The 12712-nt window shown below is 41.4% G+C and overlaps 1 protein-coding gene across 2 annotated transcripts in view; it reads left to right on the top strand.

The window, feature by feature from the left end:
* The first annotated feature begins 3986 nt into the window (after positions 1–3986).
* LOC131975434 (leucine-rich repeat transmembrane neuronal protein 4) overlaps positions 3987–12712 on the top strand; it is a 55985-nt gene continuing 47259 nt past the window's right edge. The window contains exons 1-2 of one of the 2 annotated variants that reach the window (XM_059338121.1): positions 3987–4846; positions 5294–6834. In XM_059338121.1, the coding sequence (XP_059194104.1) occupies positions 4795–4846; positions 5294–6834 (1593 nt within the window). In that variant the 5' untranslated portion in view covers positions 3987–4794. Of the gene's footprint in view, positions 4847–5293; positions 6884–12712 lie in introns of both variants that reach the window. The other variant, XM_059338122.1, reaches the window with a different exon arrangement.

The raw sequence follows: 12712 nt of genomic DNA on the forward strand, positions 1-12712 counted from the left end.
GAGAGTCACCGTGGCACCAGAAGGGCAGAAAGGCACTAGAAGGGCATTAGAAGGGCACATTATCGAGTTTTTTTGCACTAGAGGGCACATCATCATAATTTATTATATGAAGCGGCACCCTAGAGGGCACACGTTCATTTTTTGCACGTGTAAAGGGCAGCCAATAAGGCTCTTCCTCTCGTTTTCACCACTCTAGAGGACACTTTAGCACGCTTTTTCAACCATGGAGGCATGAGGGGGGGCGGTCGACCTTATAGTCTCCCCTACATGCTAGAAAACTTTCTGGTGCCTTTTTTTCAGCCCCTACCCCTTAGACAGCCTGATTCCACCTACAATTCCTTCTGGGGTGCCTCAGGGCTCCTCTCTTGGGACACTGTACTTCCTAATTCTCCATACTCCTAACCACTAGGAGCCTAGGAGATGGATGGAAAGCAGAGGGCAGATCCTGAGATGGACCTTCAGTTAGTGACTGTAGCAACTTGATTTTGGGGAGTTGGTTTAGGGATTAGACCAAAATCCTTGGATTGGCAGAATTCCATTTGCTACAGTTGATAACTGAAGGTTCATCTCTGGAGATGGATCATCAGCCGACTGAAGATGTGTATCTCTAATTCTGTGGGGAACACTGTGTCTATTTCATTAGAATGAAATAATGTTATTAACGTTAGTAAACGTAACATGAATAAAAGTCTAACACATTAATTTGTCCCTGAACATTATTTGTGCCTGAGTCTGTCAGATAGATTTTCATCAGCAATGGTGGTTGTTAAACAGTGAAGACAGCAACTCCCATGATCCCACGCTACTTCATAAAGTCCTTCTGTTGTTATTGTTTTGATCACCAGACTCAGAAATGACATAGCTGTTGATTGATCAAAGCTTTATGGAAGAGCCACTGAGACTTATTAAAAAGCAATTATCCAATAGCAATAATATATCTCAGTATATTTAGAAAAAAATATGCATAAAAAAGAAATATACCTATATGTCACAAATCCTACCATGAATAAGAAATAACTGGTAAAATTTGCATTTACTGTCCATTCTAAAGAAACTGTAGCATCAAACATGTTGCTATGATCTCTGACTTGTTGTAATTTTAGTCGAGTCTTTTGTATTTCTTAAAATTAACTGCCACCAACTGCCAATGTACCGGTACAGTGGTGGACAGACAGGAATTTCTGGCCTCGAACAGAAAGCATTTTTGGCAACACCATAATGCCTATCATTGATCCGACTTCACTTTGAGCATCCTGAGTTCTTCCTGAACGTATACATATGTTTTTTTATTAAGAAAAATGGAAAAAAAGCTTTGTTAGATCAATCTAAAAAAACTGTTACATCTCCCTTTTTCAGAAATCTTCCGGTGTTTTTAATATGGGAGTCAATGAGGCTGTTGGTGCGTGTTGGTGCAGCATCTGTGCGTCCTACGCACAAACTATAACTCTCACAGCTTTACCAGAGGATTGTGAGTGAGAAGATACATTTTCCTACGTTTCTATGTATAAATTATTTCTGTAGAGTGGAATTTGCAGCCTGGAGCAAAGTTTTCAAATTTATTTTTTGACAATTTTTTCTCTCCCTCTACACTCTGGCGATGATGTCACACACTGTGACACGAACATTCCATGCAATACACACCCATTATAATCTCAGAATTTCTCCAAAAATTATCATGGTCATTGAACAGGGATTGATAAAAAAACTATATGACCTATCGAAACATGGATTAATACACCGATACACAAGACTTGTGTCTACTGTTTAAAGTTTAAATGGAGTCCCTAGGTGAAATTATGCCGGAGAAGTAGACGTTTAAAAATCTCCAATTATTGTTCTTTTTCGCTCATTTTTTTCCGGCCGCCCCATTCACTTCAGTGCAAAATTTTGGGCAGTTTTTCGTAGAGAAAAGTAATAGCACACCGATCCCGATCAAACCACACATTTTGATATATAATTTGTCTTGCAACTCTTCGAGTTGTAGGACTAGTAGCGGGACGAAATTGTGTCCAGAAGAGGAAGAAGAAAAAATCCACAGTGTAACAATAGTGGTCCCTGGTCCCCACAGCTATTGCTGTATGGGACCAGTGCTTGGTGTGATTGCCCCGTGGCCCTAATAAATGAATGAAACTCAGTTAATGTCACCTTTGCTTATTTTGGATGCATTATCACACCACATCTTAGTGAAAAAGCTGAAGGATAGTGGCCATTCTTCCAGCCTCTTTGGTGTGTGTGTGTGTGTGTGTGTGTGTGTGTGTGTGTGTGGGTTCATGCCTTGTCCTTCAACTCCAATTGATCTAACAATGTAAATTAAATCAGTAACTGCCGTTGAAGTGTCGGATGCATCAGTTTTATTTTTGTTTTCACCGATTTCTTTGTCACAAACTATCTGCAATTTGAGTTCATTAATGTCCATCAGCAGTAATTACGCTGCTCATTAAGTGCTGGGCAGAGGGACCCATTAGAAGAGATGACTTTGACCCTGACTCAGAGTCCCATTATGAGGCCTTGAGAGCACCCTTTGTTTACGCATGACGTATTTCAGTGTCAATACAATGAGTTGTGTAAAAATACCCAAGGAGCTTTCGTAACTTTGCTTATATGGCATGGATTAGAAAATGACATTCAAAAGCAAACAAATGAGATAAAAATACACACGCTTTGCAACCCATCTGTTGTTTTCCTCTGTATGCTGAACCTACGCTGCCACTCAAAAGTTTTTTTAATACTGTCTCATTATTACTTGTTTGATAATAAAACTACCTTAAGTAAGTAAAATATAGGAAAATAATGAAAATAAATGACAAAAAAATATGTAGATGAGTAAATGTTATATTGGAAATGGTCCACATGTGGATCCTACAGATACCCTGAGAGGACAATGTGCATTAGTTTTCTTGCTTGTTACTTTGTTTTATGGCAACACAAACTTAGGCTGAACTGACCTTTTCATTATTGCCCCCCTGCCTATAAAGCACTAACTAGGAATCACAATACTATCTGAAAGTTTGACAATAGTTCCTCAGATCCAGAGTAAAACCACTGGGGGGCTTCTGACATTATTGGGAAGGACAAGTAGCTACAACTCAGCATAGCTCAGGTCATACTTCTGATACAGCGACAGTATGCTGTATATAAGATACAATGAATGTATTTAACTATACGAAGGCAGCACCATAACAGGAATCAGATTAATAATTTGACTTAATTAAATGATGAAGTACATTTCCCCAAAGTAATATGACTAAATTCCTTTTACCTGAGTTCTTCCTAATACTTGAGTATTTAAATTTTATGCTACAATACATCTGTTTCACTACATTTGGGTTTTGGTCATTTACATGCATTTGACATAGTGCAGGAGTGTCATGATTTATGACTCAAATAATTAAAATGAGCTTTCAATTTCAATTATCAAAACCAAAGCAGGATCAGAACAATGTGACCATATGGCCTTTGAGAGGTATATGGCAGTTATATCACACTTGATATCATGAATCTTTTAAAGAATCTGAATGACAGTTATAAGGACATAAAACCAATGATTTGTTGATCTTTAATAATCAAGACTTGACAATCAACAGGGGCACAGCCTTCAGTGCTAGAAGAAAAATGTTGGAATCGAAGATTGAATTGAATTATGGATTTGGAGACTCGTGACTCCCCTAGTAACCAGCTACTTGCAGATAAAGATTTACAAAACATATAATGAACTTCCAGAATATGATGCATTTGTATAGAATAAACTACCCATCAGTATATGATTGAAGATCAACCAGCTGCAGCATCCAAATGCTCCAAAATGTAAATGCATCATTATTCCAGCAACATCTTATGTGTTGCATACTATATATAAAATATGGAATTTAATAGATTATTACAATTAATAGGGCCATTCTGGATAATAAATAGTCCTGTTGATTCTTCATGTGTGCCTAACTGTCTATAATCAATGTTTAGGCAATAAAAGTTACAAGTACTACTAAGTAATTTTTTTCTATTAATGCCTGTAATAAGGACGTTTCATGAGATGTATCAAATGTTCAAATATATGTTAAAACCGAGCAAACAGACTTCCTGTCCCTCTGCTGCAATTAGTATGCAGGCTCTGTTCACGAGGACAATGAAGTGTACTTTGGTGTGGGCTGCAGAGAGTCACTCAGTGACCAGGAGAGGGCATCTCAAGTCCTGAAACGAGCGCCAGAGAGCTCAGTATAATCCTCCAGCAACATCATTCCTGTTGCTATACAACTGATTTATTCTTGATGCCACGGTCAACGGCTCTAATCCACAGCAGACTGCGCCTTTTCCCTCCGCTGCCCACATCTCAATCTGGATACATGCAACTTGTCGGCTTTGGACTTCAGTTTTTTCCCTCTCAAATTTCTTCACTTGCTCGGTCTTTTTCTGCCACTTAACCTAGATTTAACTCGGTGTGTCAAAATGTATTTTCTAGCCTCCCAAAGCACGCGCTCAACAGTGTCCTTCTCGTGAGGCTGCGAGCTTGAGCGCCCATCCATCCATCCGTCCGTCCATCCACGGGCTTTGTGAGGTGGCAGTCTGAAATGTGCATCATCAAGCTTGATGTTGTGCGGTAACAGAGGAAACTATACACAGAGGTTGATGCGCACCTTTTGGAGCTGCTCACATCTCCGACAGGTGTGCGGCTGTGCGCAAAGCGGATCCGTCTGCGGCGCAAAGTGCGTATATTTCCAGTGCAGACAGGCGTCCTGGGTGCGTGTCCAACTATTTGGACAAAACGCCGAGTTCGTCTAACATGTGGACCTGGGACGCATGCAACAGAGAGCCCTAACCATGAGGAGGAGCCGACACCGCGCAAATATGGGTATGTACTCTGTTCCCGCAAGGTCTGCATTTCTCCGCAAAGTCCTCAGCCGTTTTCCTAATTACAATTCACTTTAAATGTAATGTTGCTGCTGCCTTTGCCCCCTGCGGATTATGAGTGATGACTGCAGGCTGTTGGGGGATCTGATGAAGGTTTTTCTCTCACCAACTACTTGAGGGATTATGTGTGATGCATGTGGTTATCAATCTCCTTTTCAGTGTGTCAAGAACATGACTTTGACTGTGGTAATGAATGTAAGTGTGTGCCATGAACACTGAGATGCAAATGAAGTAGGCTGCAAATAACCCCCTCTGTTAATAAATGCCTCAGAGAGCAGTATGTGCTATAATGTTTGCTTCCCTGATCCAGTTTCATTTAATTTTTCATTCTGTTTTATGTAAACTGGTGCATGTTTTATACTCTTATCACTTTTCTGTGTGTCTGCAGGACTTCTCGTGCTTTTCAGATGGCTTGTATTCACATTAGTGGTGCCCGCCTGGCTGCTCGCTGCTCCGAGCGGCATCCGTGAGCGTCCCTGCCCCCAGAGCTGTAGATGTGATGGGAAAATAATATACTGCGAATCCAATGCCTTCCGTGACGTGCCAAACAATGTGTCAGTAGGCACACAGGGCCTCTCCCTGCGTTACAACAGCCTGGTGAACCTCAGAGCCCACCAGTTTGCAGGCCTGAGTCAACTCGTTTGGCTCTACCTCGACCACAATTACATCAACGATGTGGACGGCCAGGCTTTCCACGGCATACGGAGACTCAAAGAACTGATTCTCAGCTCCAATAAGGTCACACATCTGAAAAACAACACTTTTCATGATGTTCCCAATTTACGTAACCTCGACCTTTCCTACAATAAACTGCAGGTTCTGCAGCCCAATCAGTTTGTGGGTCTACGGAAGCTGCTCAGTTTACACTTGAGGTCAAACTCCTTAAAAACTGTCCCTATGCGAGTTTTTCTCGACTGTCGCAATCTGGAGTTTCTTGATATTGGCTACAACAGGCTACGGAGCCTCACACGCAACGCCTTTGCAGGACTCCTAAAGCTCATCGAGCTTCATCTGGAGCACAACCAGTTTGCAAAGATTAACTTTGCTCATTTCCCCCGCCTGACTAATCTGCGGGCGCTCTATTTGCAATGGAACCGTATCCGACTGCTCACCCAGGGCCTGCCGTGGATGTGGACCTCCTTGCAAAAGCTGGACCTCTCAGGAAATGAGCTCCAGTCGTTGGACCCAAGTACATTTCAATGCCTCCCTAATCTGCAGACTCTGAACCTGGACTCCAACAAGCTCAGCAATGTGTCCCAGCAGGCGGTGGAGGCTTGGATCTCCCTCACCACCATCAGTCTGGCTGGTAATTTGTGGTACTGTAACCCCAACATATGTCCCCTGGTGGCCTGGCTCAAGGCTTTTAAGGGGAACAAGGAGACCACTATGATTTGCGCCGGCCCAAAGGAGGCACAAGGAGAAAAAGTGACCGATGTGGTGGAGACTTATAACATCTGTACAGCGACACCGGCCCCCGTCCCCTCAACGACAACCCCCCTCACTTCTGCTTTCCAGCCTGAGCTGCTGCCTTTTCCCACGCAGTCTGTGATGGACAAGAAGCTGATCTGGAACAGGACAGTCTCCCCTACTCCTTCCGAGGCCTCCCCCACCATCCCTCTGCCAGACACTGAGTATGTGTCCTTCCACAAGATCATAGCTGGTAGCGTGGCCCTGCTCTTATCAGTGGCTATAATTCTGCTGGTGATCTATGTCTCATGGAAGCGATATCCTAGCAGCATCAAACAGCTCCAGCAGCGCTCGGCGGTTAAAAAGCGCCAGAAAAAGGCACGGGAGACCGAGCGCTCCCTTAATTCACCACTGCAAGAGTACTATGTGGACTACAAGCCTTCACACTCAGAGACTATGGATGTGCTGGTTAATGGGACAGGACCTTACACTTACACCATCTCAGGCTCCAGGGAATGCGAGGTATGACCGTTGCCCTCCAAAAATCCATTTCCACTGCGAGGCATGAGAGGTAAATTTTCTAACATCTGCGGAGAAAATTCTTTTTCTCCTGTGCTCTTGTCTGTTGTGGGATAAGGAAGCAAAGGTCAGTGCATGGTGACTTGTTTTACAATATGCTCAGTTCCATATGATTACCCGGCTGTTGTTCTGAATCATACACTTTTTTAGTGCTAAAATATGATTCCCATTAGCAGAAACTGCTGTGGCAGCTCCTCTCTCTGGAGAACTTCCATACAGTCAGATGCATTATGCACAAAGTAGGTTCATCTTTCATTCCTGACATAAAAGAGCTCATTGATGAATCTATGCATTATCAGCCAGCCTATTATTTATTCACAAATGGCTTGCTGTCCAGAATGAAATGATAAAACATGATGAGATCAAGTCACCATGCAGGTGGTCCCTTCTCCTATCCTGTGCGTTTGCTACAGCAGCTGTTGTAGCAAATACACCAGTCGCTGTGTGAGTCCTGATATTTGTTTTTTCGTTGTATCAAGTATGTTAATATTTACAATCATACCAGCTGATCATATATCCCATTCTCCCTTTTCCCGCCTCTAGCAATCATGTAGTTAACATTTTACTCAGGAGTTTAATTTACAAAGTTCAAACAGTCACCGCAGGCTGGAGAACACTATAAAGGCCCGCAGCCAAATAAAAGATAAATTATGCATTTGGGCTCAATTTCTGTCTGGCTTTACTGCGGTAACAAACTTCATTACGCTGCTTTTGTTTAATCTTAGAAAGATAAAGAAACTATTTGGCTACACAAAACTTTTGTCCCCAAAAAAGTTTAAATTAAAATTTTCCTCCTGAAGCCAGACTCCTTCACATGACTGACTCTGAACCAGCGTACGGCACTGAGGGATTGAGACAGAAAGTCTCGACAGAAAGACTAATCAACTTGCTCATGCTTAATTAGGCACTTTTTTGTCCGTGTAGTCTCCCCCCCCCAATGCTATGCATCTGTCTTCCTTTGTCCAGTATCTTTTTTTTATGTGGCAGTATGGTTAAGTGTGATTAACAGGAAATGTTGTCTTACAAAACTCATCATGTTACTGGAATCTTAGCTGCACCTTTTGTTGGATTGACCAGACATGCTGTGAAGTACAGGAGACATCTTTCTTCTCTGTGTATCTGTCAGCGCAGCTCGGAGACAAAGTTTTATCTCACACTCCCACGCAGCTCATTTCCTATATTCCACGTGGAGCCTATAAATCATTTCATAACATGTTGTAAGTCTGCACAACTTGCATTCTGGCTGTGTCCTTTGCTGAAGTCGCCGAAGAGGCCCGGCACAAATATGTTTCATTGTTTTCAGTAATGTCACATACTGCGAGGTACACAGGTAGCTAAATCAGCTCTTTGTCAGATTATCTGTGGCAGAGCATTTCTCAAACACGAAAGAAGCTTGAGGTGAGACGGTCGGCTCATCAATCTTGTAGCTTTCATGTGAGAATGTGGCATGGGAGCATTAAATGGCAGACCTAATGGGGCTTCTGCTAGCTAGAATAACTAATAGCCCATCAGAGGTAAGGAGCCGAGACTTCCCTCAGCTTTGTTATTCCTTGCCCTCTACAGCTCAAGGGAGCAGCCTTAGTTGTTAAAAATGTAATGGGATTTTTTTTCTGCATGTGTATGTGTGTGTGTGTTACAGTTTGTGCCAAACACTGCAATGCAAAGTAAGAACACATAGTCCAGCAGGAGACTTTCCAAACCACTGCCAGATTTTTATGCAAGTTAGAATGGTGCTTTAAAACCGATCCAATGCAGTATCATGTGGAGCCCGACTGAAAATTCACCAATTACCAAGATTGTGGCTGATGTAGTGAACTTTTAAGTGAAAAGAGACCTTTCTGATATACATTGTGCAACGATTTTGCATGGATATGACCATGCAAAGGTACTAAGAAGGCTGCCTTCTTAAACAAATAACTTTTAAATATAACATCATACTCACAATGTGATACTATCAGGATACGTTGCCCACGAAAACGACATCAAGATACAGCAATTCTGCAATAATTGTTACATTGCAAGATAATTATCTACGTCCCATCACAATATCTGTGTAACTAGAAGGGAAAAAAAACCCTAAAAAGGGAAAAAAACAGCATAATGGTGTTGGTTTCACAGAATTTGACAGCTGAGATTAAACAATATCAACAGTCTTGCTTCTTAAACACATTCTGTGTTAAAATGGTTAAAAGGAAGGATGACTATGACTCACTAACATCTTTCAAATCTGAACTGAGGAATCTGTCATAAGGTTTTCAAAGTGAATATTTGAAATATAAAAGTGTTAGAAACTGTGTATAAGTTAAAAACAGAACGCCCACCTTCATTTTGATCAAGTAATAAAAGGTAGGGCTAGTGATCTGTTCCAGTCAGTTGTTGAAGAGAGGAAGTGGAATAACTGTAGCAAGGCAGCACCGCAAGTGACTCACAGTGTCCGTTTAAAGAGCCGAAATACTGTCACTGTGATAAAGAAACTCTCAGCTGGAAGAGACTGAAAACAAACAGCAGCCATTCTTGCTAGATAATATATAAATACAAACAGTAGTGATGTGTTGTTTATAGTAGTATATGTTGGAGCTATATGCTAAAGACGCTAGGGTAATGTTAGCTAACTAGCTTCTTTGCAGCCATCTAAAGCAACTGCATATTTTAATGAAAATATCAATATTTGGTGCCTGCGACCAATTTGATGAAGAATTAATAATAAACCACTTTAAGTCTCGCACTTGCCTTGGTTTGCTATTGAGGACAAGTGAATTTATTTATTTTTGTTCCTGCTGCTGATTTGGGATCAGTTGTAAAGAACATTGCCTGATTATACCAACACGATGCATAGATTACTTTGATGTTAGAAGAAATAAATATTGTTTATAGATTGAATATTTCTGTCCATTCTAACTCACTATATTAGTATTGGAAAGACTTCTTGAGCAGGACTCAGTTTGTTCTGGACTCTGTCCTGACATGGCTTCAACTGCCTTTGTACTTGGTCTTGACTCGGACTCGACTGGAACAGGTTGACTATCACTCAATTAAGATGGTCTACATCCCTGGCTAACATCATTTCTAAATCCCCCCAAGCATTGTTTTCTGCACTAAAAAAAGTTTTTATACACGCTGATACTGAAAGGTGCCAATATGCCTTTAGGCAAATATCAGCTGATAATGTCAGCTGACTGATTGCTCGGGCTCTGGTATTTTTATTGGCCATGTAACTTGCATCAGTATTCAGTATAGGTTGCAGTACAAGAAGCCCATGATGTGCAGTGATAGAGCCATTTGCATCACAATACAGGCAATACAGCACAATCTGTCCTGATATATGAGATGTCTTTTCACTTTTATTGAATGGCCCACTGTGAAGAGTGTCAAGAAAGATGAAAGTGACAGAGAGTTATCTGAAAAAGGCTGCTGCAGGGTTCAAACACCAGAGTCAGAAGCATATTGTAACCCACTGAGCCCCCTGCGCATTATTTTAGCTATCCCAGATAGCAAGCACTTAAGCTATTAGCTGCATTTTCAATTAGGAGAAAGAGCTTTGTAATTGAAGCCTGTTATCTTCTGCACATGCCCAGACCAACAGACTTCAAGTAAATTTGTTTCTATAGATTTCCTCCAGCACAGCTCAGCAGGTCGGCGTCGACACTGCACACTGAACTCTGGCGAGTGTGAATTTCGATGAACACTTTGAACTGTGTGGTTCCACGGTCTTCCCGTGGCACATTATTAAAAAAAGGCCCTCTCTCTCCCTTGAATGCCATCCACTTCTGTGCTCACAGAGTAGCTGCAGTGGTTGACGTCCACCCACGGATCATCCCCTGCAAAGTGAGTTCAGAAAATATTACGTTGAAAATCCCACCGTCTCAGCCAAAGGCGATTCTGTACATGGGCAGAATTTGCAAGCATTAATAAGGTGAGGGGATCCTGCTCACAGATAATTAAAGTGGGCTGTGAGAGAGCAGATGAAGGAAGGAGAAAGGAAGGTGCGCCACTGCTGGTGCATCTAACTGACTGATACAAATGCTGTCTGAATGATTCATCTAAAAATAATTACAATTTTCAACTTTTCCAATTTTTCAAGCTGACAGGGTCAGCACCATTCTAATGTTCACACTCTGATCAGCAAAACTAGCACTTAATCATGCATTGAGTTGTTCCTCCTGGTTATATTCTAAACTAATGGCTCATATGGATCCAAGCAGTGTTTACTTATTACAAATCCTGCAGCTGTGGATACATTTTACTCAGCAAACATTTGCTTAATTTTTAGGCTTTAGAATATGAGCCATGCCTTTAGAATGTCACGAATGAGAAACAAAGATGATGAGCGATCAAAATATACTGCCTCGGCTTGCCAAGATGGCAGCTTGCGCTTCATCTGTGCGTAAATGCACAGAAGGCAGGCTTCAATCATGTGAACGGAGTTTGACAGCTTTCAATATTTGTCGTTCACTTGCCAAATAAAGGTTAGCCACATGAGTAGGACAGGCTTTAAAAAGGATGCATCATTTTCTTAATATGTCATCTTGTATGTACGTGGTGTTTTTTAGGATAATACTCTGGTGAAATGTGACGCACATACTGTATGACAAATGACACATTATATGTGTTTTTTAATACTCTATGAAAAGTAATATCTTCTGCCATTAATTCTCATTTTTCTTGGTCGTCTTCTTTTTTTGGTGGAATCGAAAATTACTGTAACTGCGAGACTGGATGGCAATGATCCATGGGTCTTGGAAGAGACTGCTTAGCTTTTCATACCTGATGATTTTGTGAAAAATGGGCTTTGATCAGCTCGACTTGATTCAAACTTTACTGCAACAAGAAACAGGCTTTTAAGTGATTTGGCTGTAATTGCTCTCACAAAACATAATTTTGTAGTGTCATGTATCACTTGTCATCATTGGTGGTATTAAAAAAATAGATTTGTGCATGATCAGTTTGGTTCAAGGTGCTTTGTTACATTGGGGATCTGTTATGTAATTATGGAAATGTTTTGTCATGCAAGTTACAAATTCACATTTGGTCTTTGAACAGGTGACATGGAATGCTCAGGACAGCAAGAGGTTCAATGTTATATTTCAGAGTTTAACTTTTTAAAGAACTAGGTTGACAATTTGGGAAATGCATTTTCTAGTTAGATTAGATTGAGAGAAGTTTGATACCACTGTCTGTACAGTAAATATGTAGCTTGAGCACGTGGCCAGTTAGCTTAGCTTAGCACAAATACTGGAAACAGGAGAAGTAAGTCTTCGGGGCTTCTTGCCAGAAACTTTGTGCCAGGTTGTTAACATTTTGAAAGGGTCTATTTTAGATCAAACAATGATCTTCTCCTAAACCTAATTAAGTAGTTTTTATTTGCTAAAGCTAACAGGCAAAACTGGCGGTAGCTATGGGCAGCTGTCCATCCAATCAAAGATTAAGAAAGAAAAAGTTCAGCCAATGACAAAATAGCACAAAAAATACTAGTACCTGGTCTAACTTCTGATGAGGTAGGCCCCCAGCCTGCCTCCAAAGTCGCCCACTGCCAACCCCTTCTTCTTATCATGTTGAGTCACAAAGACACACGCTCTGAAGCAGTCTGCTGCACGGAGTGGTTTCACAGCATTACTGGCATTAGTGTACAGAGTAGGCAAATATACAATGGATGTCTGCTCAATTCATGCGGTGGAAACGGCCTGTCCGTCTTTAGATCTATGCTTTGTTTAAGGTGATGGTTCCTCTCTGCTGAAAGTGTCCCTCACACACACAGGGCAAGACAAAGCAAGTTGAGTGCACACACACGCTGTGTCCATGCGCTCATGCACTCAAATGCAAC

Source organism: Centropristis striata, chromosome 7 (genome assembly GCF_030273125.1).
Source record: "Centropristis striata isolate RG_2023a ecotype Rhode Island chromosome 7, C.striata_1.0, whole genome shotgun sequence".
NCBI lineage: Eukaryota > Metazoa > Chordata > Actinopteri > Perciformes > Serranidae > Centropristis > Centropristis striata.